The 27,511-nt window shown below is 69.1% G+C and overlaps 5 protein-coding genes across 5 annotated transcripts; 2 read left to right on the forward strand and 3 right to left on the reverse strand.

The window, feature by feature from the left end:
• The first annotated feature begins 529 nt into the window (after positions 1–529).
• Positions 530–5,256, forward strand: LRCH4 (leucine rich repeats and calponin homology domain containing 4). Its single transcript, XM_077789446.1, has 17 exons — positions 530–725; positions 1,088–1,232; positions 1,304–1,430; positions 1,502–1,607; positions 1,706–1,842; positions 1,911–1,984; positions 2,066–2,162; positions 2,237–2,294; positions 2,377–2,423; positions 2,504–2,550; positions 2,621–2,698; positions 3,054–3,099; positions 3,205–3,313; positions 3,417–3,457; positions 3,562–3,933; positions 4,985–5,047; positions 5,146–5,256. Exons 1-17 carry the CDS (start codon positions 530–532, stop codon positions 5,254–5,256), a joined length of 1,854 nt encoding a protein of 617 aa, XP_077645572.1.
• A 990-nt stretch (positions 5,257–6,246) lies between these two features.
• AGFG2 (ArfGAP with FG repeats 2) lies at positions 6,247–9,072 on the reverse strand. The gene is made up of 10 exons (XM_077789503.1): positions 8,861–9,072; positions 8,449–8,542; positions 7,835–7,950; positions 7,671–7,761; positions 7,474–7,579; positions 7,258–7,374; positions 6,833–6,895; positions 6,697–6,756; positions 6,540–6,592; positions 6,247–6,466 (listed from the first exon to the last, which is right to left on the reverse strand). Exons 1-10 carry the CDS (start codon positions 9,070–9,072, stop codon positions 6,404–6,406), a joined length of 975 nt encoding a protein of 324 aa, XP_077645629.1. The 3' UTR covers positions 6,247–6,403.
• A 2,099-nt stretch (positions 9,073–11,171) lies between these two features.
• On the reverse strand, positions 11,172–15,449 carry LOC116184736 (uncharacterized). Its single transcript, XM_077789447.1, has 7 exons — positions 15,430–15,449; positions 14,519–14,669; positions 13,710–13,945; positions 12,631–13,364; positions 12,423–12,570; positions 12,196–12,342; positions 11,172–11,551 (listed from the first exon to the last, which is right to left on the reverse strand). Exons 2-7 carry the CDS (start codon positions 14,665–14,667, stop codon positions 11,172–11,174), a joined length of 1,794 nt encoding a protein of 597 aa, XP_077645573.1. The 5' UTR covers positions 14,668–14,669; positions 15,430–15,449.
• Positions 15,450–15,969: 520 nt separating this feature from the next.
• LOC116184737 (uncharacterized) lies at positions 15,970–17,809 on the forward strand. Its single transcript, XM_077789448.1, has 5 exons — positions 15,970–16,028; positions 16,083–16,314; positions 16,410–16,504; positions 16,735–16,783; positions 17,523–17,809. The coding sequence occupies exons 1-5, from the start codon at positions 15,970–15,972 to the stop codon at positions 17,703–17,705; spliced, it is 618 nt and encodes a 205-aa protein (XP_077645574.1). The 3' UTR covers positions 17,706–17,809.
• Positions 17,810–19,989: 2,180 nt separating this feature from the next.
• On the reverse strand, positions 19,990–26,691 carry MEPCE (methylphosphate capping enzyme). The gene is made up of 4 exons (XM_077789449.1): positions 25,621–26,691; positions 23,887–24,105; positions 21,588–21,714; positions 19,990–20,293 (listed from the first exon to the last, which is right to left on the reverse strand). Exons 1-4 carry the CDS (start codon positions 26,689–26,691, stop codon positions 20,241–20,243), a joined length of 1,470 nt encoding a protein of 489 aa, XP_077645575.1. The 3' UTR covers positions 19,990–20,240.
• Between the last annotated feature and the right edge of the window lie 820 nt (positions 26,692–27,511).

Raw genomic sequence — 27,511 nt, forward strand, 5'->3', positions numbered from 1 at the left:
CCCCCGGACCTCCCCTTTAAATGGTGCGGCTCCTTTAAGAGGGGCGGTGGGCGGGGCTGAAGGGCCGGGGGCGCGGCCTCCCGCCCTTCCCCGCCTGTCAATCATTGCTGTAAGTAACTCCTGATTGGTGGAGCCGCCACGCCCCCCAGTATTATAATCCCGCGGTTGCGTCCAACGCGATTGGCTTGGCAGCACGTCAATCTGCGTTTCGATTGGCTGGTGCCGCCAACATTTTCGTGCGCGTTGCCAGGCAACGCGCTCCCTGTTCTCGCTCACGATTGGTGGAGATTGTGCTTGAGCTGTGACTGGCTGCGGTTCTGCAGCAGATACCGTACTCTTGATGATGATTGGCTTAAAATACCTATCAATCAAAGGGCGAACTTCCGTAACCCCTCCGATTCGCCGCCTCCCCGCGCGTACCTTGCTCTGATTGGCTGTCGCTCTGGCCCCGCCCCCGCGGCGGGGTCCGGAAGCGGCCGCGGCTCAGTCGGGCAGCGGCGGCCGCGGCGAGCGGAGCTCCGGGGCCGCCATGGCCGCGGGGGCGGCGGGGGCCGTCCCGGCTGAGCCGCCGCCGCCGCTGGGCCGCCTGCCCGGAGGAGCCGGCACCGAGCGCGCCCTGGAAGAAGCAGAAGCCTCCGGCACGCTCAGTCTGGCCGGCCGGCGGCTGCGCGCCTTCCCGGCGGCGGCGGCGCGGCGCTGGGACCTCAGCGACACCACACAGGCCGGTGAGGCCGCGGCCCCGGGGTGGAATCCCCGACCCTTCCCGCAGCCCGGCGCGGCTGGGGGTGTTCCCCCCGCCCGGGGGAGGCTGCCCCGCCTCGCTCGGTGCCTCCCGGGGCCCGCGGGCGGTGCCGGAGGCGCCGGGACGGGACGAGCCGGGGCGCCTGGTCCGGGCGGTCCGGCGGGTTCAGCGTTCGGCCGGGCGGCTCGGGGTCCATCCGCTGCCCCGTCCCCGGGGATCCGCGTCCTCAGCCCCCTTCCCTGAGCTGCTTTGAGCCTGTCGTTCCCTATCCCCGGAGATCTGCTGTCCCCCCGAGAATGTCCCTACGTGTCCCACACCTTCCCCGGCTCGCCCTCGTCCCTCCAGACCTGTCCCGGAACCGCTTCGGGGAGGTGCCGGAGGCCGCCTGCCGCCTGGTCTCGCTGGAGGCGCTGAGCCTGTACCACAACTGCCTGCGCAGCGTGCCCCCGGCCATCGCCAACCTGCACTCCCTGGCTCACCTGGACCTCAGGTACGCCCCGGCCCCGCCGGTGACCGCGGGGTGCCCGGCAGCGCCCCTGACCGCGCCGTGTGCCCCCGCAGCCGCAACCAGCTGAGCTCGCTGCCCGCCTGCCTGTGCCTGCTGCCGCTGCGCGTCCTCAACGCCAGCAACAACCGCCTGGCGCGGCTGCCGCCCAACCTGGGCGCCCTGCGGACGCTGCGCCAGCTGGTGAGCGCCGGGGCCGGCCCGGGCCCCCGCGAGCCCCGCCGAGCCCCGCTGAGCCCCGTCTCGCCCCGCAGGACGTCGGCTGTAACCGGCTGCGGGCGCTGCCGCCGGGGCTGGGGCAGCTGCGGGCGCTGCGGGACCTGAGCGTGCGGCGGAACCAGCTGGCGGTGCTGCCCGAAGGTGGGTCGGGGCTCTGCGGAGGGGTCCCGCCGCTTCGGGAGGGTTCCATCGATCCCCGTGTGGATCCCCGCGTGTCCGTGTCCCCCCGCTCCCGGCAGAGCTCTCGGAACTGCCGCTGGTCCGGCTGGATTTCTCCTGCAACCGGGTGGTCGCGATCCCGCGCTGTTTCCGGCGGCTCCGGCACCTCCAAGTCCTGCTGGCGGACAACAACCCCCTCCAGTTCCCCCCCGCCCAGGTGAGGGGGGCCCGGGGGATCCCCCCGACCCCCCAAAAACTCCAGCTGACCCCTCTGTGCCCCCCCAGATCTGCCTGAAGGGCAAAGTCCACATCTTCAAGTACCTGGAAGCCGAGGCTGCCGCCCATCCTCCCCCAGCGTGGTAAAGGGGGGCTGGAAGAGGGGGGTCCCCGCTGTTTTGGGGTTTTTTGGGGGTCTCTGAGCGCCGTTCTCCCCCCTGCAGCCCCCCGGACGAGCCGTGTCCCCTCCGGCAGCGGGGCGGGCTGGACTCCGGCTTCCACAGCGTGGACAGCGGCAGCAAGCGCTGGTCAGGGAACGAGGTGGGATTTGGGGGGCACAGGGGGGATCTGGGGTGTCCCCCATTACTCCCCCCACCTCACACCCCCTTTGGCAGTCCACAGATGAGTCCTCGGAGCCGTCCCGGCAGCACAGGGAGACACGCGGCGGAGCAGGTGAGGGGAGTGGGACCCCCAAAGCCCCCCGGGACCCCCCGTCACATCCTGGGGACCCCCATCACCCCCCTTGTCCCCACAGCTGGTGACAGCGACCCGGAGCAGCTGGAGGAGGAGCCCTCGCCCGAGGTGATGCCACCCCCCAGCCCTCCCCGATGCCCAAGTTTTGGGGATCCCCCCCAAATCCTGGGCCCCCCTTTGTCCCCCAGGAGCAGCAGGGCCAGAGCCCACGAGGTGACACCCCCGAGGGTATCAGGTGAGGGGCTGGGGGGTCTGGGGGCTCGGAGAGGGGTCTGGGGGGGGTCTGAGCCCCCCTGTGCCTGCAGGGTGGTCCCCGCGCCCCGGAGACGCCCCCAGAACCTGGAGGTGTGGATGGAGAGAGAGAGGGAGAGGAGCCGGGACAGGTACGGGGGGTCTGGGGCTGGGAAAGTGGGAATGGGGATGGGAAACTGGGAATGGGGACTGGGAAATGGGAACTGGGGACTGGCACTGGGAAATGGGACAGGGGTGATGGGTTTGGGGCTGGAAATCGGGGATGGGGATTGATGGGGAGACTGGGACAGGGATTGGGGGTGGATTTGGGGTGCTGGGGGTGGATTTGGGGCGCTGGGGGTAGATTTGGGGTTCTGGGGGTGAATTTTGGACGTTGGGGGTGGATTTGGGGTGCTTTGGGTGGATTTGGGGCGCTGGGACCGGGGTCAGGAACGGGGGTGCCACAGGGGACAAGGGCTGGGCCCTGGCTGCTCTCACCCCCCCCAGGACCCCTCCCCAGAGACCCCCGCAGACCTCGGCGCTGCTGCTGCTGGTGAGAACCTCGTTAGGCTCAGCCCTAATTAGCGCCGCTCTGGTTACCCTTTGCCCCCGGCTCAGCCCTCATTAACAGCACTCTTAATTGTCCTGCCTCCCCCAGGGCCCCGAGGGAGCCCCCGACCCCCCCTGCAGCCCCCCAGAACCCAGCGCCTGCCTCACCCCCCGCTCCTCTTCCTCCTCCTCCTCTCCCCGCAGTGCCACCAAGCCAGGTAGGGCACAGCCCCCCCCTGTGACCCCCAAACCTCCCCTGTGACCCCCAAATCTCCCCTGTGACCCCCAAATCTCCCCTGTGACCCCCAAATGTGCCCGCAGCCCCCCCGGACCCTGACCAGCTGATCACCGAGGTGCGCCAGGTAATGCCCCCCTCCCTTCCCCTCCCCTCCCCGTGTTGTTTTGGGGGGTTTTGGGGTCTGTGCCCCCCTGACCCGGTCTGGGGGTCCCCGCTGTGCCCCCACAGAGCCTCGAGGCGCTGCTGCAGCTGCGGCTCCCGGAGGAGCTCGGGGACTCGGAGCTGCTGGGCCGGGTGGCGGCCCGGCTGCGGCCCTGGGCGGTGAGAGCGGCCCCAAAAACTGCCCTGGACCCCAAAACCGCCCCCGGGACCCCGAAACAGCCCCCAAAACCACTCCCGGGACCCCAAAACCGCCCCCGGGACCCCGAAACAGCCCCCAAAACCACCCCTGGGACCCCAAAACTGCCCCCAGGACCCCAAAACAGCCCCCAAAACCAGCCCCGGGACCCCAAAACTGCCCCCGGGACCCCGAAACAGCCCCCAAAACCAGCCCCGGGACCCCGAAACAGCCCCCAAAACCAGCCCCGGGACCCCAAAACCGCCCCCGGGACCCCGAAACAGCCCCCAAAACCACCCCTGGGACCCCAAAACCACCCCCGGGACCCCGAAACAGCCCCCAGACACCTCCCAAAACCACCCCCGGGACCCCAAAACAGCCCCAAAACCAGCCCCGGGACCCCAAAACCACCCCTGGGACCCCGAAACAGCCCCCAGACACCTCCCAAAACCACCCCCGGGACCCCAAAACCACCCCTGGGACCCCAAAACAGCCCCCAAAACCAGCCCCGGGACCCCAGAACTGCCCCCAGGACCCCGAAACAGCCCCCAAAACCACCCCCGGGACCCCGAAACAGCCCCCAAAACCACCCCCGGGACCCCAAACAGCCCCCAGACACCTCCCAAAACCACCCCCGGGACCCCAAAACCACCCCTGGGACCCCAAAACAGCCCCCAAAACCACCCCCGGGACCCCAAACAGCCCCCAGACACCTCCCAAAACCACCCCCGGGACCCCAAAACCACCCCTGGGACCCCAAAACAGCCCCCAGACACTTCCCAAAACCACCCCTGGGACCCCAAAACCACCCCCGGGACCCCGAAACAGCCCCCAGACACCTCCCAAAACACCCTGGGACCCCAAAACCACCCCAAAAACAGCCCTGAGCCCCAAAACAGCCCAAAAACAGCCCCAAAAACACCCCTGAACCCCAAAACAGCCCCAAACACCCCGCCGGACCCCAAAACACCCAGCTGAATCCAAAACATCCCGCTGAACACCCCCCTGAACCCCAAAACAGCCCCCAAAATCCCCTTTTTTAGCCCCAGGCACCCACATAACCCCAATAAACACCCCAAAATCCCTTTTTTAGCCCCTGATACCCACATAACCCAAATAAACACCCCTAAAATCAGTTTTTTAGCCCCTGACACCCCACATAACCCAAATAAACACCCCTAAAATCAGTTTTTTAGCCCGACACCCCATATAACCCCACTAAACACCCCAAAATCCCTTTTTTAGCCCCTGATACCCACATAACCCCAATGAACACCCCCCAAACCCCCCCCGCACCCCCATTTTGCCCCCCAGGGCCCCCCCAGCGCCCGCCGGACGCCGCCATCGCCGCCCCGCCACGGCTCGGGGGTCCCCGAGGTACTGTTCTGTGGGGGGGAGGTTGATTTTGGGGGGGTTCCTGCGTCTCCCACGGCTGACGCGGGGTCCCCCCCTGCCCCCCCTGCCCCCCCTGCCAGGTGAAGCCCCCCCACCCCCGGCGCCCCCCCCCCGGGCTGCTCTTCGCCCTCTTCTACGGCCTCCTCATGGCGCTGCTCGTCGCCGCCCACCGCGCGCTCTTTGGCTGCTGAGGGACCCCCAAAACCCCGGGGAGCCCCCCCAGACCCCCGGGGGAACCCCCCAAACCCCTGTGAGGTGGGGGGGGTCCCGCCTTTGCACCTTTCCTTCCCCTCCCCCTTCTTGTCTTGTGCCTTAACGCTGGGGAAACTGAGGCAGGGAAGGGGGAGGGGCTGAACCCCTTTTGTCCCCCCCGGGGGGTGTGACCATAATTATTCATATTATTATAATTAATTATGATGAGCTATTATTATGAGATTTATTATTATTATGATTTCTCACTATTATTGAGTTGTCATACAGGACTGTGAGCGTATTAAGTTAATTATTACAGTTAATTGCGACTTAATTATGACAGCGGGACGTAAAAATGCAGATGACCAAAATTTATTGTAATTAATTATTATTAAAATTATTATATTTAACTATTACGCGGTTGTCACTCTAATTACTGCAAAATAATGATTTTTTTTTTTCTCCGAGTATGGAAATCCCCCGCAAAATTGCACTTGGTACATCCCTGTCCCTTTGTGACACTCCGGTCACCGGCTGAGACCAAAACCTGGGAGGGGGGGGTTCAGTGCTGCCCCTCTCCTGCTGCCACTGCTCAGCTTTTTGTCCGTTTTTCTCCGTTTTTGTCCGTTTTTTGTCCGTTTTCGCCCTTTCTCTGCCCAAAAAGGGGACGCCCCCGCTCCAGCTCTGCTGCGCTGCCCCCCCGCCCCGCACTCCCCAAATCCCCCCTCGCTAATTCCGCCCTTCCCCAGCAGGTGCGGGAGGAGCCGACCCCGGCCAGGGCCCCGCGCGGGGGGCTGGGGGTGTCCCCCCGCCGGTGCCCCCGTTAATTAATTCCCTTCCCCCCTCCCCGTTAATTCCCCGGTGCCGCCGTTAATTGCGGGTTCGCCGCCATCTTTGTTGAGGGCAAGCCGCCACGGCCGTGCCCTCAGCGGCGATGCCCCTGCCGCCATATTGGCTGAGGGCACGTAAGGATCTATGGGGGCGCCATCTTTGCCGAGGGCAAAGCCGTGAGGAGCGGCGTCACCGCGGCCGCCATCTTTAGTGAGGGTACGCCGTTTCTATCGAATTTATACATTAAATATCGCCATAAATCTCCGGAAACGACAATAAAACCTGGTCCCGGCGGGAGAGGCGGAGCAGCGGCGGTCATAGGAAGGGGTTGGTGGTCCGGTGCCTGAGGCCGAGCGGCACTGCCGGGGTCGGGAGGGTCTGGGGGGGCACCGAGGGGGTCAGCGGCACAAAAAGGGGGCTCGGGACCCCCCCATAGCCCCCCGGTGCTCACCACGAAGGGGTTGGTGGAAGCTTTGGCAACGTTGAACCCACCGAAAGGCGACCCTGCGTGGGGGGGGAATGGGGAGGGGTCAGTGGGTGGCTGGGCAGTTTATATATAAATACATATATTTATATAATTCAACATTTTTAACACCCCCAGCTCTTACCGTCAGCCTGGAAGGGGCTGGGGAAGCCCCCAGGAACGGGAGGAGAGGTGAAAGCAGCTCCTAAATGAGGGGACATGGAATTGGGACCCCCAGACCCACCTGGCTGGGGAACTGGGGGGGTCTGGGGGTCACTCACCAGGGCTGCTGCTCTGGAAGGGGTTCCTGGAGGGTCTGGGGGTCGTGAAGGGGTTGGTGCAGCCTGGGAGGGTGGGCACAGGTTCCCAAAAACTCCTGGGACCCCCGAGAGTAACAGAGACCCCCAAAACCCTCCCCCGTAATGCTCAACAGAAATGGGGTTCATGTTAATTCTGGGTGGGAGGGGACCCAAAATTCCTTCCCCCCTCCCCAGAAATTCTAGGCCCCTCAGATTGCCACCAAATCCTTCCCCACTGGCCCCAGAGGAGCCGTGGTGGGACCCCCCGGCCCCCTCCCCAAAACCCCACGGGGATGGGGAGACCCCAGCTCCCCCCTGCCCATCAACCCCAGGTGTCCCCAGGATATGGGGGACCCCCAAGCCCCTCCCAAGGAGGGTCTCCAGAGTCCTGGGGGGTCCCTGGGTACCTGTGGGGGTGGGTGGGACGTGGAAGGGGGGCACAGCCCCCCCAAAGGTCGCTGCTCCAGTGCTGGTGGTGCCGAAGGCATCGGAACTGGGGAAGGCAGAGCGGGGTGGGGCCGGGCCTGGGGACAGGGCTGGGCTCACTCGGGGGTCCCCGGCCCCCCGGGAGACCCCCGTGCTCCACGGGGAGCCCCTCAGAGCCCCCCTGAGCCCCCACTCACCGGGGAAGGCGGCGAATTCGGGCGCAGGGGCCGGGCAGGCGAAGGGGTCCCCCCCGATGTCGGCCAGGAGGTCGGTGCCGGCCTTTGGGGCCGGCTGGGGGGGGCGCTGGGGGGGCACCCGGAGGTCAGGGGGCGGTGATCTCCCCCACCTGTGCCCCCCAGAGCCCCCCAGAGCCCCCAGAGCCCCCCGGTCCCACCTGGGGCAGCGGGGCTGCGTCCCCGCGGAGGGGCCGGGGGGGCTCTGCCGCGGCGCTCCGGGGCGGTTTCGGCGGTTCCGGCGCCACGTACCTGCCATAAACCACCGGCTGAGAGACCCCAGCCCGGCTGCCCGCCCCGCAGGCGCCCCCAGCCCCTCTCCTACCACCGCTTCCTCTCGTATTTCTCCTGCAGGAACTCCTTCAGCTTCTGGGGGTCACGGGAGTCGGGCGGCAGCGACGCCCGGGGGTCGAAGGTGCCGAGCCAGACCCGCCTGCAGGCCTGGGGGGGACGGGGAGGGGATGTGGGGATGCGGGAAGGGTGGGATGGAGAGGGAAGGGTGGGATGGACAGAGCAGGACAGGACAGAGAGAGCAAAATACCCGCAGCCGCTCCCTTCCCCAATTTCCCCTCCCTCACCTAAATTCCCCTCCCTCACCCGATTTCCCCTCCCTTACCTGATTTCCCCTCCCTCACCTGATTTCCCCTCCCTCACTCCATTTCCCCTCCCTCACCCGATTTCCCCTCCCTTACCCAATTTCCCCTCCCTCACCTAAATTCCCCTCCCTTACCTGATTTCCCCTCCCTCACCTGCTTTCCCCTCCCTCACCAGATTTCCCCTCCCTCACCTGATTTCCCCTCCCTCACCCCATTTCCCCTCCCTCACCTAAATTCCCCTCCCTCACCCGATTTCCCTTCCCTTACCCGATTTCCCCTCCCTCACCTGCTTTCCCCTCCCTCACCTGATTTCCCCTCCCTCACCTGATTTCCCCTCCCTCACCTCATTGCCCCGCGCCTGCAGGAACAGCACCTCGGCCTCGCTGAACGTCGTCATGGAGATGGACTTGACGCGGTGTGGGGGGTTCAGTCCCCGCCTGGGGAGGGATTCTGGCGGTCAGCGCCCCCATCACGCCCACAAACACCCAAAATTTGAGGTTTTTCCCTCAAAAAACACCCCGAGCATGTGAAGCCGCGTGCCGCGGCCACGCCCCCTCCCGCTAAGCCCCGCCCACCGCGCTCAATTTGCATGACCCCGCCCCTCCCGCTAAGCCCCGCCCACCACGTTAAATTTACATGAGCCCCGCCCCTCCCGCTAAGCCCCGCCCCCATTGGCCACCGCGAATCGACGCGGCCCCGCCCACCGCGTTAAATTTGCATGAGCCCGCCCCCTTCCGCGGCCCCGCCCCGCTCACAGCGCCCCCGAACAGCCGGTGCACACGAGGCTGCCCACGCTGATGTCCACGTAGGTGACGCCGCGCTGGCCGCACTCGAAGCAGAGCCGGTTGGCGGGAACCGCGCTCACCAACTCCCGCACCCGCCGGCACCAAACCTCGGCCTCCGCGTCCCGGCCCGCGCTGCCTCTGCGGGCCCCGGGGCCTCCGCCGGGGCCGCCGCCCGCCGCCATCTTCCCGCTGCCGCGGGCCCCGCCCCCGCCGCGCCGCCGCCGCCGCTGATTGGCTGCGCGCCACCGGCCCCGCCCCCTGGCGTCCCGCCCTTTCTGTCCCCTCAGCGCCGCTCCCGCCCTCCGCGGGGCGGGAAATGCCCCGTTTCGGGCGGGTTTCGTGGAAAAACGGCACTTTCCACCACTAAAACCGGCGTTTTCCACCACCAAAACCGGCCTTTTCCACCACTAAAACCAGCATTTCCTGCCACCGGCGGGCCCCGCCTGCTCCCGCTGTGAGGGCGCGGCTCCGGCCGTTCCCTCCCGCAACTTCCCGCCCTTTTCGTCCCCTCAGCGCCGTCCCCGTCACGAAAATAGGTAAAAATTCCTCTTTTGAGTCATTTCCCCCGGAGTCTCCGTCACTGATCCTCTCCAGCACAGCACGACACGCTCTGAGGAATCCCAATAATGCCCCCAATGGTGATGCCTTTGGTGAGGGTTGATACCCAAAGCCGAGGTGAAGGCTTCCCTCATTTGGGTCATTTTCCTATAAATTCCCTATTATTTCTTTCAATTCGGGTGGTTTTCACCCAATAATCCCTATTACTCCCCTCCATTTCGAGCCCTTTCCCCCAAAAGCTCACGATTATTTCCACACCTCCATCCCCTTTTGGGTCATTTTCTCACAAAATCACTATTACCCACGCCCGCCCTCCCTCCCTCCTTTGAGCTGATTCCCTACAAACGCGCTATTATCCCTCTTCTTTTTGGGTCATTTCCTCATAAATTCACCACTATTACCTCTTCCCACACTTCATTTGGGGTAATTTCCTCTCAAATCCCCAATTAGTGCGTTCTGAGGGGCTGGGGGGGGATCCCAGCCCCATTTCCCCATTTTTGCGGGGGGTCCCAACCCCATTTTTGGGAGGGTCCCAGCCCCGTTTTTGGGGGGGTCCCAACCCCATTTTTGGGAGGGTCCCAGCCCCGTTTTTGGGGGGGTCCCAACCCCATTTTTGGGAGGGTCCCAGCCCCGTTTTTGGGGGGATCCCAGCCCCATTTTTAGGGGGATCCCAGCCCCATTTTTGGGGGGATCCCAGCCCCATTTTTGGGGGAGTCTCACCCCCATTTTTGGGGTAGTCCCAACCCCATTTCTGGGGGAGTCCCAGCCCCATTTTTGGGGGATCACAGTCCCGTTTTTGGGGCGCTGCCCCCCCAGACAAGCGTTTCCAGCTGCATCTCTCTTTAATAGTGCACAGAACCACGTTACAAAACCCCCCCGTCCCCACCACCCCCTCCCCAAACTGGGGCCCCCCCGGACCCCGCGGGGACGAAGGCAATTCTGGTAACGGGTTGGGGGGGGCAGGGGGGGAAGCTGAGGCACAGAGGGCCTGGGGGGGGGTCCCAGGAAAGGGTTGGGGGGGCCCTTTGCCCCCCTCCCCACCATGGTCCCCCACCCAAAAATCCCAGAGGAGACCCCCCCTCCCCTCTCACACCCCCCCACCCTCCAGCACCACACCCCACCCCCCCCCACAGGCCGCACTGCGGACCCCCGGAGCGGAACCCCCTCCCCAGCCCCTGCTTGATGCACCCCCATAAATACCCCCCCCAATAAATACATTGCAAAGCAGTTACAGCACCCTCCCCTTTCGGGGGGCTGGACCCCCGGGCGGGGGTGAACCCCCCCTTGGCAGGGGTGAACCCCCCATTGCAGGGACCCCCTCGGTTCGCGGGGGGGGGGGGAGCTGCTCCCCGATATTGAGGCTCGACACCCCCTTACTGGGGGGGCGTTAATTAATCCCCCATAATGAGGGGCTGGAACTCGCCCCACTTTTATGGGTTTTCCCCCCCCCCCCGTTTTTTGGGGTCCTTCCGTGTTACCGCGGGAGGGGTGGTCTCCATCCTCCCCCCTCTGTGTGCCCCCCGATATTTACGAGGGGGGGGCTCAGCACACCATAAATACCCACCCCCGTTTCTCCCCAACCCGGCCCAGCCGTGTCACCCCCCCCCCCCCTCCCCACTTCAGGACCCCCCCCCCCTTTATTCTCAGGAGCCCCCCCACGATCTCGGGGACCCCCCCCGGGCTCGGGGGCAGGGTTTGGGGTGCTCCAGGCACCCCGGGGGGGTCAGATGGCGGTGTCCCAGAGCACGGCGTGCGGCCGGCGGGCCGGGGGGGTGCCGGGGGGCGGCGGGGGCGGGGGGCGCCCCTCGGGAGCGGCCCCCCCTTTCCAGGCGGGGGGGGCGGGCAGGGGGGGCAGGCTGTCCTGCTTGCACAGCCCCCCCCCCCGCCCCCCCCGCGCCTTGATCTCGGTGCACACGCAGCGCTTGCGGTCGATCACCTCCTGCAGCTGCCCGTCCCGGGGCCGGGGCGCGGCGGCGGCGGCGGGGAAGCCCCCCCCGGACAGGGGGCGCGATGCCGGGGGGCCGCGTGGGAACGGGGGGGCCCCGGCCTGGCGCACCCCCGAGGTGGAGGCGGAGCGGCCCAGGCGGGGACCCCCGGGCAGCTCTGCGAGGAGGGGGGGTGGGCGTCAGGGGGGCACGGGTTGTCCCCAAGCGCCCCCGTGCCGCTCCGCAGGACCCCCGCCCTGCTGTCCTAATGTCACATCCCCCTCCCGTGTCCCCCCCGGTGTCCTTATGTCACCTCCCCTCCGGTGTACCCCCGGTGTCCTTATGTACCTCACCTCCTGTGTCCCCCGGTGTCCCCGGTGTCCCAATGTCACCCCCATCCCCGTGTCCCCCATCCGCCCTGGTGTCCTTATCTCACGTCCCCCTCCCCGTGTCCCCGGTGTCCCAATGTCACCTCCATCTCTGGGCCCTCCTGTGTCCCCCCGGTGTCCTTATGTCACCCCGATCCCTGTGTCCCCCATCCGCCCCGGTGTCCTTATCTCACGTCCCCCTCCCCGTGTCCCCGGTGTCCCAATGTCACCCCCCTCCCCGTGTCCCCCATCCGCCCCGGTGTCCTTATCTCACGTCCCCCTCCCCATGTCCCTGGTGTCCCAATGTCACCCCCATCCCCGTGTCCCCCGTCCACACCGGTGTCCTTATCTCACGTCCCCCTCCCCATGTCCCCGGTGTCCCAATGTCACCCCCATCCCGGTGTCCCCGGCATCCCCCGGTGTCCTAATGTCACCCCCGGTGCCCAGCACGTACCCGAGGCCCTCCCGCAGGCCGGGAAGGTCTGGCAGGGCAGGGGGGGCCCGGGCCGCCCCCGGGGCCCCTCGGCCCGGACCGGGATCCCCGAGGGAGGCGGGGCCGCCCCCGTCCCCCCCCGCTCCTCCCGGGGGGGCTCGGGCGCCTCTGGAATAAAGGGGGGGGGTCGGTCAGTCCCGCCCAGGGGGCGTGGCCTCCCCAAGCCCCGCCCCCCCGCTGTCACTCACTCTCGGGCTCCTTCCCGCGGCGGGCGGAGGCCCCGCCCCCCCCGCGGCGAGGGGGCGTGTCCTCCTCGCGGGCGGGGGCGGGGCCCGCCGCGGCCACGCCCCCCCGCAGGCTCTCGTAGGCGGGCGGGCGCTTCCCGGGGGGCGGGGCCTCGGCGGAGGGGGGGAGGGGCAGCGGCCCCAGCCCCGCCCCCCCGCGCTCGCGCCCCGCCCCGCCCGGCGCGTGGTGCGGGGGGAGGGGCGTGGAGTGGCTGCGCGCGCGCGCGGGGGGCGGGGCCTCGCGGCGCGAGGGGAGGGGCAGGCGCGAGGCGGCCTCGGGGGGCGGGGCCAGCGGCGGCGGGCGGGGCGGGAGCAGGTTGGGGAAGGGCGGCGGGATGGGGGCGGGGCCGGAGAAAGGGGCGTGGCCGACGAGGGGGGCGCGGCCGGGGAAAGGGGCGTGGCCAGAGTGCGGGGCGTGGCCTGCGTGTGGGGCGTGGCCTGTGTGCGGGGCGTGGCCGCCAAAAGGGGCGTGGCCTGTGGGCGGGGCGTGGCCTGTGTGCGGGGCATGTCCGGCGTGCAGGGCGTGTCCCGTGAAGGGGGCGTGTCCCGAGAAGGGGGCGTGTCCCGAGAAGGGGGCGTGTCCCGAGAAGGGGGCGTGTCCCGGGAAGGGGGCGTGTCCGGGGAAGGGGGCGTGTCCCGGCCCCTCCCCCGCGGGCAGGGGGCAGCTCATCTCCTCGTAGATGGCCTCGGGCTCCTCGGCCGGAGGAGGGGGCGCCCCCGCCGGGCCCCCCCGCCGGGGCTCCGGGACCCCCCGGGCGTCCCCCACCATCTCGATGTACACCGGCTCCTCCGCCTCGCCCTGCTCGGCCAGGGCCGGCGGCGGCGCCCCCGAGGACAGCCGGGTCTGGGGGCTGCGCGAGGGCTTCAGGGGGGGCGTCTGCCGCACGCAGCCCCCCCGGGGGGTGCCTGCGGGAGGGAAGGGTGTCAGGGGGTGCCATGCGCTCCGTGTCCCCTCAGATTCCTTGTGACCCCTCCCCGCCACCCAAACCTCCCCGGGACCCCTTCCCACTGTCCCCTCCCCACCACCCAAACCTCCCCGGGACCCCTTCCCACTGTCCCCTCCCCACCACCCAAACCTCCCGGGGACCCCTTCCCACTGTCCCCTCCCCACCACCCAAACCTCCCCGGGACCCCTTCCCACTGTCCCCTCCCCACCACCCAACCCTCCCCAGGACCCCTTCCCACTCCCCCAGAGTCGCTGTCCCCCCCCGAGCCCCCTGAGCTGCCCCCAGCCCCACCGGTTCCACTCACCACCTCTCTTGGCGGGCGGCGCCTCCAGGCCCCGGCCCTCGGGGGGCCCGGAGCGGGGCCCGGGGGGGCGCAGGGGCACCCCCGGCTCGGGGAGCCCCACGGCGTGGCAGGACAGCGAGCGGGGCGCCATGCCGGGCGCGCAGGGCCGGGGGCCGCGCTCCTGCGGCGCCGGCAGCGTCAGGAACCCCACCCGCAGCGGGCGCCGCAGGGACCCCCCGTCCCGCGCCTTGGGCACCCTGGGGAGGGACACGGCGGGTCAGGGTGCCCCTGAAATCCCAGGGGACGCCCCGACCCCCGCAAAGATTCCCGGGAAACTCATTCCTGCGGTGAAGGGGCACTGAGGCCCACTATCCCCCCAGGATGTCCTCTCCAGGTTATCCCAGTGTCCCACCACTGTGTCCCCTGTATCCCCCTTGGGATGTCCCCAGTATATCCCAGTGTCCCCCTGGGATGTCCCCGATGTCCCTCTGGGGGTGTCCCTGGTGTGCCCTCCTGGGTTGTCCCCAGGTGTCCCTGGTGTACCCCTAGGGATGTCCCCAGTATCCACCCTGGAATACCCCCGGTGTCCCCCCTCAGTGTCCCCTCAGTGTCCCCCCGGTGTCCCCCCCTGTGTCCCCCCCATTGTCCCCCCGTTGTCCCCGGTGTCTCCCCGTTGTCCCCGGTGTCCCCGTTGTCCCCGGTGTCCCCCCGGTGTCCCCGTTGTCCCCGGTGTCCCCGTTGTCCCCGGTGTCGCCGGTGTCCCCCCGGTGTCCCCCCGGTGTCCCCGTTGTCCCCGTTGTCCCCGGTGTCCCCCCGGTGTCCCCGCTCACCCCTTGCGCGGCTCCTCCTCGCGGGGGCGCCACTCGGGCCGTCCCTTGCGCTGCAGCAGGCTCATGGCGGCCGCGGGGGGGCGCTCCTCGCCCAGGCGCAGCAGGGCGGCGGCGGCGGCGGCGAGCTCCGACCGCGGGGGGGCGCTCATGGCTGGGGGCGGCGCCTTCAGACCCCGCCCCCCGCCCCGGGACCCCCGGTTCGGCTCCCGAGACCCACCGGGACCCGCCCGGACCCCAGGACCGCAGATCCCCCCCGCCCCGGGACCCCCGGTTCGGCTCCCGAGACCCACCGGGACCCGCCCGGACCCCAGGACCGCAGATCCCCCCCGCCCCGGGACCCCCGGTTCGGCTCCCGAGACCCACCGGGACCCGCCCGGACCCCAGGACCGCAGATCCCCCCCGCCCCGGGGACCCCCGCACTCCCAATTCGGGTCCCGAGACCCTCCCGGACCCCCGATTCGAGTCCCGAGACCCCTCCCAGACCCCATGACCGCAGACCCCCCCCGCACCGGGACCCCCGGACCCCCAATTCGGCTCCCGAGACCCTCCCGGACCCCGTGGCCCCAGAGCCCCCCGGGCCGCCGCATGCCCGTGGCTACCGGGACCCCCAAACCCCGCCTGGGCTCCCAGCGCCGACCCCCCAAAGCCCCCGGCCGCCTCAGGAGCCCCCTCCCCACCGGGAGCCAGCGTCCCTCTGCCCTCCCCTCCACCTCCGGGGGTCCCCCCGCCCGCCGGGCTGCCCACCCCCGGTGATGCCGGGGTGCCCCCGGACCCACCGGGACCCCCCCTGCCCGCCGCACCGCCCAAACCACCCCCAACCCGGGGTCCCCCCTTCGCCCCCCGCCCCGCGGGGACACCGGGGGTCTCTCCGTGTTGCCCCGGGGCTCTCGGCCTCCCCCGTCCCCCGTTACCTGTCGCTCTCTCGGGGGTCCCACGGTTGGGGGGGGGGGGGAATCCTGCGCCGCACCCCCCCCCCCACCGCCGCCAGCACGGCCGCGCCCGGGCCGGGGGCTCACGGGGGGCGTTGGCCCATGGCGGGGGGGGGTCTAGCGGCCTGCGGGGGAGGGGCAGCGGGTGGTCACCGGGCGCGGGAGGGGCCGCGGGGCCGCCCCCATCGCTGCCCTCCTCCTCCTCCCTCACCGGCCGCTCCCGCCTCCCGCTCGCGCCGCTCCGCCGCCGCTGACGCAGCGTCCGGAGCGCGCCGCGCCCGCGCCGGCGCCCCCTGGCGGCGCGGAGGACCCGCCCGCGCCTCCCGGTCACGTGGGCGCGGCTGGGGGCGTGGCTTCCCGCGAGGGGGGCGGGGCGCGGCGACGCCCTTAAAGCGCAACATCACTTCCGGTTCGCACTTCCGGGTCCTGCCGCCGCCGCCGCCGCCGCCGCCGCCGGTAACGGCTCCGGGCCGGCCCCGCCATGTTCCGCCTCCTCCTCCTCCTCCCGCCGCCGCCGCCCCCATGAGCCGCAAGAAAAGCGGCTTCGCCATCACCAGCGTCCGCGGCGGCGGCGGCGCCGCGCCCGGCGATGCCAGCGGCGCCGCCACCGGCTCTTCCTCTTCCTCCACCGGCAGCCCCGGCAGCGGCTCCCGGTTCCGCCTCGTCCGCTTGCTGTGGCCGGGGGAGGTGCTGCGGCGGGGCCGGTGGCTGTGCCGCGATTTCTACGAGCGGGACGCGTCCCCGCGGGGCGGCGGCGGCGGCGGCGGCGGCGGCGGGAGGGTCCCGGTGTCGCTGGACGCCCCCCGGGCCGCCGCCGCCCCCCACCAGCCCCGGTCCCTCGGGGCCTTCGCCGAGCTCGTGCAGCAGGTGAGAGGGGGCGGGGTTTACCGGAGGGGCGGGGCCGGTGTGACCACGCCCCTTCCCCAAAACCCCAAAACTCCCGATTTTTGGTTCTTTTTCAGGCGCTGCCCCCCAAACCGCCCTCGCCACGCCCAGGGGGCGGGGCCGAGCTCAGCGCGCGCCTGGGATTGGCTGGCGAGGAGGGCGAGGAGGAGGGGTGAGGCGGGACCTCCGGCCCGGGGGGCGGGGCCGGGCAGGTGCGAGGGAGGGGCCGGGGCTTCCCCTCCCCCACCCCCCCAAAAATGTAAAAAATAAAAAAAAAATAGGGGGGGGGGAAGGAAACGGGGAGAGCTCTGCCCCTCCCCCACCCGCGGGGTGCAGGGTGGGAGGGGTGGTGTCTGTCCGTCCGTCTGTCCGTCCGTCTGACCCCCCCGGCCTTGTCCGCAGCGCCGGGAGCGGCGTCAGCGCCATCGACAACAAGATCGAGAGAGCCATGGTGAGACCGGGGGGACGACGGCGGGGGGCTCGGGGGGCTCGGGGGGGAGCTCGGGGGGCTCGGGGGTCCTGGGAGGGAGCTTGGGGGGATCTGGGAGGGGACTTGGGGGGCTCAGGAGAGAGCTTGGGGGTCCCGGGAGGGAGCTCGGGGGGCTCGGGGGGCTCAGGGGGGAGGCCAGGGGGCTCAGGAGGGAGACTGGGGGTCCCAAGAGGGAGCTTGGTGGTCCTGGGAGGGGGCTTGGGGGGCTCGGGGGTCTCTGAATGGGACTCTGGGGTCCCGGGAGGGAGCCTGAGGGTCCCGGGAGGGAGCCCGGGGGTCCCTGAATGGGACTCTGGGGTCCCTGGAAGGAGCCTGAGGGTCCCAGGAGGGAGCCCGGGGGTCCCTGAAGGGGACTCTGGGGTCCCGGGAAGGAGCCCAGGGTCCCAAGAAGGAGCCCGGAGGTCCCGGGAGGGAGCCCGGAGGTCCCGGGAAGGAGCCCGGGGGTCTCTGAATGGGACTCTGGGGTCCTGTGAAGGAGCTCGGGGGTCCCGGGACGGAGCCTGGGGGTCTCAGGAGGGAGCTTAGGGGTCCTGGGATAGATCTCGGGGTCCCGGAACGGAGCCTGGGGGTCCCAGGAGGGAGCTTGGGGGTCCTGGGATAGATCTCGGAGTCCCGGGAAGGAGCCCGGGGTCCCGGGAAGGAGCCCGGGGTCCCGGGGCCACCCCCGCGGGCTCTCGGTGACCGTCCCGCCGTCCCGCAGGACCTGGTGAAGTCGCACCTGCTGCTGGCGGTGCGGGAGGAGGTGGAGGCGCTGCGGGAGCAGATCCGCGAGCTGAGCGAGCGGCGGGCGGCGCTGGAGCGGGAGAACCGGCTGCTCCGGGCGCTGGCCACGCCGCAGCAGCTGGCGCGGCTGCCGGCCCTGCCGCCGCCGGGGCCGCCCTGAGCCCGGGGGGCTCCCGGGAGCCTCTCGGGGGAGCGCCGCCGAGCTCTCCGGCCCTTCCTGCGCCTTTCCGGGCGTTTTTTAATAAACCCGCGGTTTTTACAGCACGAGGCCGCGGCCATGCTCATTCTGGGGGAAAAAGAACGGGGGCGGTACCGCCGGCCGAGGCGGGACTCGAACCCGCGGTCTCCGGGGCGCGGCCGCCATCTTGGGGAGGTCTCGGGGAGGGGGCGTGGCCCGGCGGGAGGGGGCGTGGCCGCCGCCGCCGCCATGAGGCCGCGCGCGCTCCCGCCGCCGCCGCCATGAGGCCGCGCGCGCTCCCGCCGCCGCCGCCGCCGCCGCCCGGGGGGATCCTGAGGCGGGGGGAGCGCGGGGGGGGCAACCGGCAGGTGCGGGGAGGGGGCAACGGGACAGCCCCGGGACAGCGGGACAGCCCCGGGACAGCCCCGGGACAGCGGGAACCGGCGGGAGGGCGGGCGCGGGACACCCCGAAACCGGCACCGGAACGCGCTGGAGGTGGGTCCGGTGAGACCCCCCCCCGTTACCGGAACGCGGCGCGCCCCAATTTCCCCCCTCCCGCCCCCACTCCAGGTGCGTTTCGCCGTGCAGGACGAGGAGGAGGAGGAGGAGGATGAAGGCGGAGCGGGGCTCGCCGCGCCCGCCGCCCTGGCGACCCCCGCCGTGCACAGCAGCGGCCGCGGGGGTCCCGGTGCGGCGCCCCCCGAGCGCTTCGACGCCCCGCGGGCGGCGGCCGCGCTGCTCGGCTCCTCGTTCGCCGCCCGCTCCGCGCTGGGCGGGGCGGCGGCCGCGGGTCAGTGCGGGCCGGGGGAGGGGGCGGCCCGGGACCCCCCGCACCCCTGCTGCCGGTGTGACCGGAGCGCCCCGGGGTGACCGGAACCCCCCGGTGTAACCGGAGCCCCCCGGTGTCACCGGTTCCCCCGGTGTGACCGGTTCCCCCGGTGTGACCGGTTCCCCGGTGTGACCGGAACCCCCCGGTGTCACCGGAACCCCCGGTGTCACCGGTTCCCCCGGTGTGACCGGTTCCCCGGTTTCAGCCATGAACGTGCCGCCCTCCCGCCGCCTCTTCCGCGGCCTCGTCAGCCTGGCCGTGCCCCCCCCCCCGCCGGGGCCGCGCAGGGGGGGCGCGGGAAGCCCCCCCCCGCAGGTGAGACCCCCCCCAAATCCCACCGAGACCCCCCAAATCCCGAGACCCCCCCCAATCCCACCGAGACCCCCCCCAAATCCCACTGAGCCCCTCCCCAAATCCCGAGACCCCTCCCAAAATCCCACCCTAAGCCCCTCCCCAGCTGAGACCCCCCCCAATCCCACCAAGACCCCCCAAATCCCGAGACCCCTCCCAAAGCCCACTGAGCCCCTCCCCAAATCCCACCGAGACCCCTCCCCAAATCCCGAGACCCCTCCCCAAATCCCACCGAGACCCCCCCGAAATCCCGAGACCCCCCCCAAATCCCACCCTGACCCCCCAAATCCCGAGACCCCCCACAAATCCCACCGAGACCCCCCAAATCCCACCCGAGACCCCTCCCCAAATCCCACTGAGACCCCCCCCCGCAGGTGAGACCACTCCCCAAATCCCACCGAGATCCCCCAAATGCCGAGACCCCTCCCAAAATCCCACCTTGAGCCCCTCCCCAGCTGAGACCCCTCCCCAAATCCCACCGAGACCCCCCGAAATCCCACCGAGACCCCCCCCAAATCCCACCCTGACCCCCCAAATCCCGAGACCCCTCCCCAAATCCCACCCCGAGCCCCCCCATATCCCACCCGAGCCCCCCCCCACAGGTGAGACCCCTCCCCAAATCCCACCCGAGCCCCCCACACAGGTGAGACCCCTCCCCAAATCCCACCCCGAGCCCCCCCATATCCCACCCTGAGCCCCCTCAAATCCCACCCTGAGCCCCCCAAATCCCGAGACCCCTCCCCAAATCCCACCCCGAGCCCCCCCAGACCCCCCGGTGCAGCCGGGACCCCCGCCCACGCTCGCCGTGCCCCCCAGGCTCCCGGCCCGTGCCTGGCCGCGCTCTCGGGGACCCCCGCCCGGGCCGGGGGGTGGTCGTGGCTGCCCCCCCCGGAGCCCCCCGCGCCCCCCCGGGCCGTGCCGCGCCCCCCCGGCGCCGCCTTCGCCATGTTCCGCAAGCTGCAGCAGTGGGGGGGGCGCTGAGGGGCGAAGCCCCCCAAAAACCCCCTCCTTTCACCCCCAAAAATAATAAATTCGTGACTTCGGACAGCGTGTGTGACCCCCCCCCCCAAAAAACGACCCCCGCCGCTGACCAATCGCCTCCTTTATTCCGGGGCCCCCCCGCACAGAGCAAACCACGGCAAACGCCCGGGGGGGGGAGGGACACCCCAAAAATGGGGGGGAGGGGGAGCAAACGGAGCCCCTCCCCCCGTTTGGCAGCCGGTGGGGGAGGGGAGCGAGGATCCGACCCCCTCCCCCCCAAAAAAACAAAAAAAAAACCCAAAAAAAACAAAAAACAGGAGCGTCGGGGCCCCCCGGCCCGGGGGGCTTTGGGGGGCTCAGGGGGCGTCGCTTTGTCCCTTGTGGAAGAGATAAATCGGCCGCTGGAAGCCTGGGGGGACAGGGGGACCCCAAATTATTGACAGCCCTGCCAATGAAACCCCCAGACCCAAAATAACCCCGGAGCTGGGGGGGACCCCAAATTATTGACAGCCCTGCCATGGAAACCCCCAGCCCCAAAATAACCCCGGAGCTGGGGGGGGACCCCAAATTATTGACAGCCCTGCCCTGGAAACCCCCAGCCCCAAAATACCCCCGGAGCTGGGGGGGACCCCAAATTATTGACAGCCCTGCCATGGAAACCCCCAGCCCCAAAATCCCCCCGGAGCTGGGGGGGGACCCGAAATTATTGACAGCCCTGCCAATGAAACCCCCAGACCCAAAATAACCCCGGAGCTGGGGGGGACCCCAAATTATTGACAGCCCTGCCCTGGAAACCCCCAGACCCAAATACCCAAATAGCCCTGATTTGGAGGATCCAAAATACCCAAACTGCCCCAATTTGGGATATCCAAAATGCCAAAACAGCCCCAATTTAGGGGATCCTAAGTTCCCAAATAACCCCGGATTTGGGAGATCTCAAACAGCCCTGATTTGGGGTATCCCAAATACCAAAACAGCCCCGATTTGGGGATCCAAAATTTGGGATATCCCAAATAGCCAAATAGCCCCGATTTGGGATATCCCAAACAGCCCCAATTTGGGATATCCCAAATACCCAAATAACCCTGATTTGGGGGATTCCAAATACCCAAATAGCCCCAAATTTGGGATATCCCAAATACCAAAACAGCCCCAATTTGGGGATCCCAAACAGCTCCAATTTGGGGATCCCAAATTTGGGATATCCCAAATACCAAAGCAGCCCCAATTTGGGGATCCCAAATTTGGGATACCCCAAATACCAGAACAGCCCCAATTTGGGATACCCTAAATACCAAAACAGCCCCAATTTGGGATACCCCAAATACCAAAACAGCCCAAATTTGGGGATCCCAAATTTGGGATACCCCAAATATCAGAACAGCCCAAAATTGGGATACCCCAAATACCAGAACAGCCCCAATTTGGGGATCCCAAATTTGGGATATCCCAAATACCAGAACAGCCCCAATTTGGGATATCCCAAATACCAAAACAGCCCCAATTTGGGATACCCCAAATACCAAAACAGCCCCAATTTGGGATACCCTAAATTTGGGATACCCCAAATACCAAAACAGCCCCAATTTGGGGATCCCAAATTTGGGACACCCCAAATACCAAAACACCCCAAATTTGGGACACCCCAAATACCAAAACACCCCAATTTGGGACACCCCAAATACCAGAGCAGCCCCCCGTACCTTTGGCGCTGTGCTGGGGGGTCCCCAGCAGCTCGCAGCGCTCGAAGCCCACCTCGGGCGAGGTCAGGTACGCCGGGAACTGCTCGGGCCGCAGCCGGATGCGCTGGTAGTTCCGGTACGTCGTCTCCTGCGGCACGGCACGGCACGGCACGGCTCAGCCGGGACCCCCGGAGCCAGCCCCGGGACCCCCAGACCCAGCCCGGGACCCCCAGACCCAGCCCCGGACCCCCGGGATCCGAACTGAGACCCCCAAACCCCCCCGGAGCCGCTGGTAGTTCCGGTACGTCGTCTCCTGCGGCACGGCACGGCACGGCACGGCTCGGCTCAGCCGGGACCCCCGGGACCCCCGGAGCCAGCCACGGAGCCCCCAGACCCAGCCCCGGACCCCCAGACCCAGCCCCGGAGCCCCGGGATCCAAAATGAGACCCCCAATCCAGCCCTGAACCCCCCAGACCCAAAACGAGACCCCAAACCCAGCCCTGAACCCCCCTGGACCCCCAGGGATTTAAAACAAGACCCCCAAACCCAGCCCTGAACCCCCCCAGACCCAAAACGAGACCCCCAATCCAGCCCTGACCCCCCCTGGACCCAAAATGAGACTCCAAACCCAGCCCTGAACCCCCCCAGACCCAAAATGAGACTCCAATCCAGCCCTGGACCCCCCCAGACCCAAAATGTGACCCCCAATCCAGCCCTGAGCCCCCCCAGACCCAAAATAAGACTCCAAACCCAGCCCTGAACCCCCCCAGACCCAAAACGAGACCCCCCAATCCAGCCCTGAACCCCCCCAGACCCAAAACGAGACCCCCAATCCAGCCCTGATCCCCCCCAGACCCAAAACGAGACCCCCAAACCCAGCCCTGATCCCCCCCACACCCAAAACGAGACCCCCAATCCAGCCCTGAACACCCCCAGACCCAAAACGAGACCCCCAAACCCAGCCCTGATCCCCCCCAGACCCAAAACGAGACCCCCAATCCAGCCCTGAACCCCCCTGGACCCCCAGGGATTTAAAACGAGACCCCCAAACCCAGCCCTGAACCCCCCCAGACCCAAAACGAGACCCCCAAATCCAGCCCTAGACCCCCCCGGCCCACCTGAGCCCGAGGTGGCAGCGTTTAACCCCACAAAAACACTTTTTTTTGGGTTTTAACCCCTCAAAAAACACATTTCTGGCACCAAACCCTGCTGGGAGTCCCACCAGACTTCTCTAACCCCACCACAACACCCCAAACCCCGCTGACACCCCCAAAACGCCATTTCTGGCACCAAACTCTGCTGAGAATCCCTCCAAACTGTATTTTTTGGGCTTTTAACCCAACAAAAAAGCATTTTCTGGGGTTTTAACCCCCCAAAAACGCATTTCCAGCACCAAACTCTGCTGAGTGTCCCTCCAAAAACCATTTTTTGGGGTTTTAAATCCCCATAATTCAATTTCTGGCCCCAAGCTCTGGTGAGAGTCCCTCCAAACACCATTTTTTGATGTTTCAACCTGCCAAAAACGCCGTTTCTGGCCCCAAACTCTCCAGACGTCCCCACAGACCCCTTCATAACCCCCCAGAGACCCCCTCCCTGAGCCCCATGGAGCCCCCCAAAGTCCCATGGAGCCCCCCAGAGCCCTGTGGAGCCCCCAGACCCCATCCCTGAGACCCCCTGAGCCCCCCAAAGCCCCCCCAGAGCCCCGTGGAGCCCCCCAGAGCCCCCCCAGAGTCCCATGGAGCCCCTCAGAGCCCCCAGACCCCATCCCTGAGACCCCCAGAGCCCCGTGGAGCCCCCAAGAGCCCCCAAACCCCATCCCTGAGACCCCCAAAGCCCCCCCAGAGCCCCGTGGAGCCCCTCAAGAGCCCCCAAACCCCATCCCTGAGCCCCACGGAGCCCTCCAAAGCCCCCCCAGAGTCCCATGGAGCCCCCAGACCCCATCCCTGAGACCCCCTGAGCCCTCCAAAGACTCACCAGAGCCCCGTGGAGCCCCCCAAAGCCCCCCCAGAGTCCCCTGGAGCCCCTCAGAGCCCCCAGACCCCATCCCTGAGCCCCACGGAGCCCCCCAAAGCCCCCCCAGAGTCCCATGGAGTCCCCAAACCCCATCCCTGAGACCCCCAGAGCCCCGTGGAGCCCCTCAGAGCCCCCAAACCCCATCCCTGAGCCCCCCACTCACCGTCAGCCCCTTGCGCTTGTGGCAGGACTCCCAGGGCTGCGGCTCCAGCAGCAGCAGGAGCCCCCCAAAGCCCCCCCAGAGCCCCGTGGAGCCCCTCAGAGCCCCCAAACCCCATCCCTGAGCCCCCCAGAGCCCCCCACTCACCGTCAGCCCCTTGCGCTTGCGGTAGGACTCCCAGGGCTGCGGCTCCAGCAGCAGCAGCCCGCCGGGCCGCAGGTGCCGGAACGCCCTCCGGAAGAGCCGCTTGAGCCCCTCGTCGCCCCAGTTGAGCTGCACCCACTTGGTGAGGGACAGCAGCAGCACCACGTCGAACTCGGGGCGCTGCGCCCCCACCACCTCCTCCCGCTCCGGCACGTAGTTCCCCTGCGGAGGGGTGGGCTCAGCCTGGGGCTGGGGGCAGCCCCGGGGGGGTTTGGGGGGTCTGACAGGGTGGGGGGCTCGGGGTCAGCCCCACTGAGGAGGTTTTGGGGGTCTGACAGGGTGGGGGGCTCGGGGTCAGCCCCACTGAGGGGTTTTGGGGGGTCTGAGGGGGTGGGGGGCTCGGGGTCAGCCCCTCTTGGGGGGTTTGGGGGTGTCTGAGGGGGTGGGGGGCTCGGGCTGTGCCCCACTGAGGAGGTTTGGGGGGGTCTGAGGGGCTCGGGGTCAGCCCCACTGAGGGGTTTTGGGGGTGTCTGAGGGGGTGGGGGGCTTGGGCTGTGCCCCACTGAGGAGGTTTGGGGGGTCTGACAGGGTGGGGGGCTCGGGGTCAGCCCCACTGAAGAGGTTTGGGGGGTCTGACAGGGTGGGGGGCTCGGGGTCAGCCCCACTGAAGAGGTTTGGGGGGTCTGACAGGGTGGGGGGCTCGGGGGCAGCCCCACTGAGGGGTTTTGGGGGTCTGACAGGGTGGGGGGCTCGGGCTGTGCCCCACTGTGGGGTTTTGGGGGGTCTGACAGGGTGGGGGGCTCGGGGGCAGCCCCACTGAGGGGTTTTGGGGGGTCTGAGGGAGTGGGGGGCTCGGGGTCAGCCCCTCTTGGGGGGTTTGGGGGTGTCTGAGGGGGTGGGGGGCTCGGGCTGTGCCCCACTGAGGAGGTTTTGGGGGTGTCTGAGGGGGTGGGGGGCTTGGGCTGTGCCCCACTGAGGAGGTTTGGGGGGTCTGACAGGGTGGGGGGCTCGGGGTCAGCCCCACTGAGGAGGTTTGGGGGGTCTGACAGGGTGGGGGGCTCGGGGGCAGCCCCTCTGGGGGGGTTTGGGGGGTCTGACAGGGTGGGGGGATCGGGGGCAGCCCCACTGAGGAGGTTTTGGGGGGTCTGACAGGGTGGGGGGCTCGGGCTGTGCCCCACTGAGGGGTTTTGGGGGGTCTGACAGGGTGGGGGGCTCGGGGTCAGCCCCACTGAGGGGTTTTGGGGGGTCTGACAGGGTGGGGGGCTCGGGGTCAGCCCCACTGAGGGGTTTTGGGGGGAGCTGCCCCACACAGACCCCAAGACTGGAATTGGGGAGGGGGTCCTGCACCACTCTGATCTCCTGGTGACCCCTTCAGACCCACCGAGACCCCCCAAAAACATCCCTGACGTCCCTTTCACAGCCTCCAAGACCTCCCAAAACCCCCCAAACCCCCACACACCCCCTCAGACCCGCCCAGACCCCCCTAAAACATCCCTCATGTCCCTTTCAGACTCTCCAAGACTCCCCAAATCCCCTCCAAGCCCCCCCAAATGCTTGTCACTCCCTTAACGCCACCGAGACCCCCCTAAAACACACCAAAAACCCACCAAAATCCCTTGCCAACCCCCTCAGAGCGACCCAGACCCCCCCCAAACCCACACCAAAACCCTGCTCGCACCCCCCAGCACCTCGCCCACCCACCCCACCCCCGTTTCCCCACCCAAAACCCCCCCTCACCGTGACGAACACCACGTTGTGCGGGAAATCCGCGGCGCCGGGCCCGTCGGGCGGCAGCTGCGGGGCGGCGATGGGGCCCCGGCTGGCCAGGAGCGCGGCGGGGAAACCTTTCCTGAGCCCGGCGGCGGCCTCGCCGTCCGCCCCCAGCCCCTCGGAGAGGTAGTGGCGGATGTTCTGCCGCGCCGAGCGGATCAGCCGCCCGTCAATGTCCAGCCCCACCACCCTGGCGGGCGCCCAGCGCTTGGCGATGCTCAGGGTGAGGTGCCCCACGTTGCAGCCCACGTCCAGCACCTCCTTGCCCGCGAACCACTCGGGCCGCAGCGCCCGCAGCCGCGCGTCCTCCACGTCGGGGTTGCGGTACCCGTAATATTTGCAGTAATTCCCGTACTGGAACTTGCGCGCCTGGCGGCGCGGCCGCTGCGGGGCTTTGCCGCCGGGTTTCGGTTTTTCCGAGGGCGCGGCGGGGCGCGGAGGGTCGGATTTGCTGCAAGTCCGTCGGCGCTTGCGGTGGCGGCCGGCGGGGCACGGCGGGGCGGCGGGCTCGGCGGGGCGGCCGGGCTCCTCGGCGCCGGCGGCGCTGTTGGCGGCGTTGTTGCGCTGCTGGCCGCGGTGCCGGTGCCGCCGCCGGGCGCTCTTGGCCGGCGAGGCCAGGCGGAGCGCCTCGCCCGGCGCGTTCAGGCTCAGCGGGTCCGTGATGTCCCTCGGCACCAGGATCTCCACCGGGTCCCGGCCGCGCTGCGGCAGCGGGGAGGACTGCGGCGTGCGGGCGTTCAGGGCGCGGCTCACCTCCTCGTCCAGCAGGCTGTTGAGGTTCAGGGGGTCGAAGATGTTCCCGCCGAGCAGGAACTCGGACGGCAGCACCGGGCCGCACTCCGAGGCCGCGCGGCGCCGCCGCTTCCACGCCGGCTGCTTGGCGCCGCAGCTGCTCCGCCGCTTGCCGCCGCCGCCCGCGGTGCGGAGGCCATTGCGGGGCCGCGGCGGCTCCGGTGCGGCGGCGGCGGGAGGAGGAGGAGGAGGCGGAGGAGGCGGCGGCGGCGGCGGCACCAGGAAGGCCTCAGGCGCCGCCGCCATGGCGGCCCGGCCCGCGCCTGCGCGCTGCGCCGCGCCGCCCCCGCGCATGCGCCGCCGGAGCGGGGAGGGGGAGCGGGAACCCTCCGCTCCCGCCGCCTCCCGCCCGCGATGGCAGCGCCGCGCCGGCCCGCCGGGGTTTATATAGGGGAGAGGCGGGGCCCGCAGAGGGCACGCCCACGAGGAGGGGCGGGGAGACGGGGCTCGGCCAATAGGAGACGGAGCGCGGCGCGCGGCGGCCAATAAGGAGAGGCGGCGCGCGGGGAGAGGGAAAGGGGGGCCTCAGGAGGTGGGGGTGGCCGCGGAGAGTGCCTGCGCGGAGAGCAGCGGGGGAGGGGAGGAGGAGGGAGCGGGAGGGATCCCGGTGAAGGCCTGGGGGGAGGGAGAGCGGCGGGGATGGGACGGGGGAGGGTGGGCGGCCGGAAAGACGTTCAGGCGGGGTGAGGCCGCCCCGCGCGCGCGGGGGCTGCCGGGACTTGTAGTCCGCGCGGGGGCCGCTCGTGCGCGGTGCGCGCTCCTTCTCCCCACACCCACACAGACACACAGAGCCCCTCCCGTTCCAGCGCCGGTCTCTCCTCGGCCCCTTTCGGCCGAGCTGCTCACGTCACCGTTCACGCTCGTGACGTCACCGTTCCCGTTAGTGACGTCACCGAACCGGGTCTCTCTCTCCCCGCCCCACCCGCCCCGGTAACGGGGAGGGGGCGCGCGCGCTCTCGCGCGGCTCTCGCGAGGTTTCGAGCCCCCCCAGCGCCCGTCCCGCGCGCCCCTCGCCGGTCACGCGCCCGCGCGCCTGCGCGGTACCGCCCCCCCCCCCCCCCCCCCC

Source organism: Lonchura striata, chromosome 34, assembly GCF_046129695.1.
Source record: "Lonchura striata isolate bLonStr1 chromosome 34, bLonStr1.mat, whole genome shotgun sequence".
NCBI classification, from domain to species: Eukaryota; Metazoa; Chordata; class Aves; order Passeriformes; family Estrildidae; genus Lonchura; species Lonchura striata.

Bases quoted from the DNA above. Each gene is read 5' to 3' on its own strand.
- LRCH4 (XM_077789446.1), top strand. From the start codon at position 530: ATGGCCGCGGGGGCGGCGGGGGCCGTCCCGGCTGAGCCGCCGCCGCCG. The intron at 3,314-3,416 runs GTAGGGCACAGC...ATGTGCCCGCAG, and splicing joins CCGCAGTGCCACCAAGCCAG to CCCCCCCGGACCCTGACCAG. The intron at 3,934-4,984 runs GCCCCCGGGACC...TTTGCCCCCCAG, and splicing joins AGCCCCGGGACCCCAAAACC to GGCCCCCCCAGCGCCCGCCG.
- AGFG2 (XM_077789503.1), bottom strand. From the start codon at position 9,072: ATGGCGGCGGGCGGCGGCCCCGGCGGAGGCCCCGGGGCCCGCAGAGGC. The intron at 6,593-6,696 runs GTAAGAGCTGGG...CCCCCCACGCAG, and splicing joins CAGCCCCTTCCAGGCTGACG to GGTCGCCTTTCGGTGGGTTC. The intron at 6,467-6,539 runs GTGAGCACCGGG...GTGCCCCCCCAG, and splicing joins CTTCCACCAACCCCTTCGTG to ACCCTCCCGACCCCGGCAGT.
- LOC116184736 (XM_077789447.1), bottom strand. From the start codon at position 14,667: ATGAGCGCCCCCCCGCGGTCGGAGCTCGCCGCCGCCGCCGCCGCCCTG. The intron at 13,365-13,709 runs GTGAGTGGAACC...TCCCTCCCGCAG, and splicing joins GCCGCCCGCCAAGAGAGGTG to GCACCCCCCGGGGGGGCTGC. The intron at 11,552-12,195 runs GTACGTGCTGGG...CCCTCCTCGCAG, and splicing joins GGCCTGCGGGAGGGCCTCGG to AGCTGCCCGGGGGTCCCCGC.
- MEPCE (XM_077789449.1), bottom strand. From the start codon at position 26,691: ATGGCGGCGGCGCCTGAGGCCTTCCTGGTGCCGCCGCCGCCGCCGCCT. The intron at 24,106-25,620 runs GTGAGGGGGGGT...ACCCCTCCGCAG, and splicing joins ACAACGTGGTGTTCGTCACG to GGGAACTACGTGCCGGAGCG. The intron at 20,294-21,587 runs GTACGGGGGGCT...CTGTCCCCCCAG, and splicing joins CCCCCAGCACAGCGCCAAAG to GCTTCCAGCGGCCGATTTAT.
- LOC116184737 (XM_077789448.1), top strand. From the start codon at position 15,970: ATGAGCCGCAAGAAAAGCGGCTTCGCCATCACCAGCGTCCGCGGCGGC. The intron at 16,029-16,082 runs GCCCGGCGATGC...CTCCACCGGCAG, and splicing joins CGCGGCGGCGGCGGCGCCGC to CCCCGGCAGCGGCTCCCGGT. The intron at 16,505-16,734 runs GTGAGGCGGGAC...CCTTGTCCGCAG, and splicing joins GAGGAGGGCGAGGAGGAGGG to CGCCGGGAGCGGCGTCAGCG.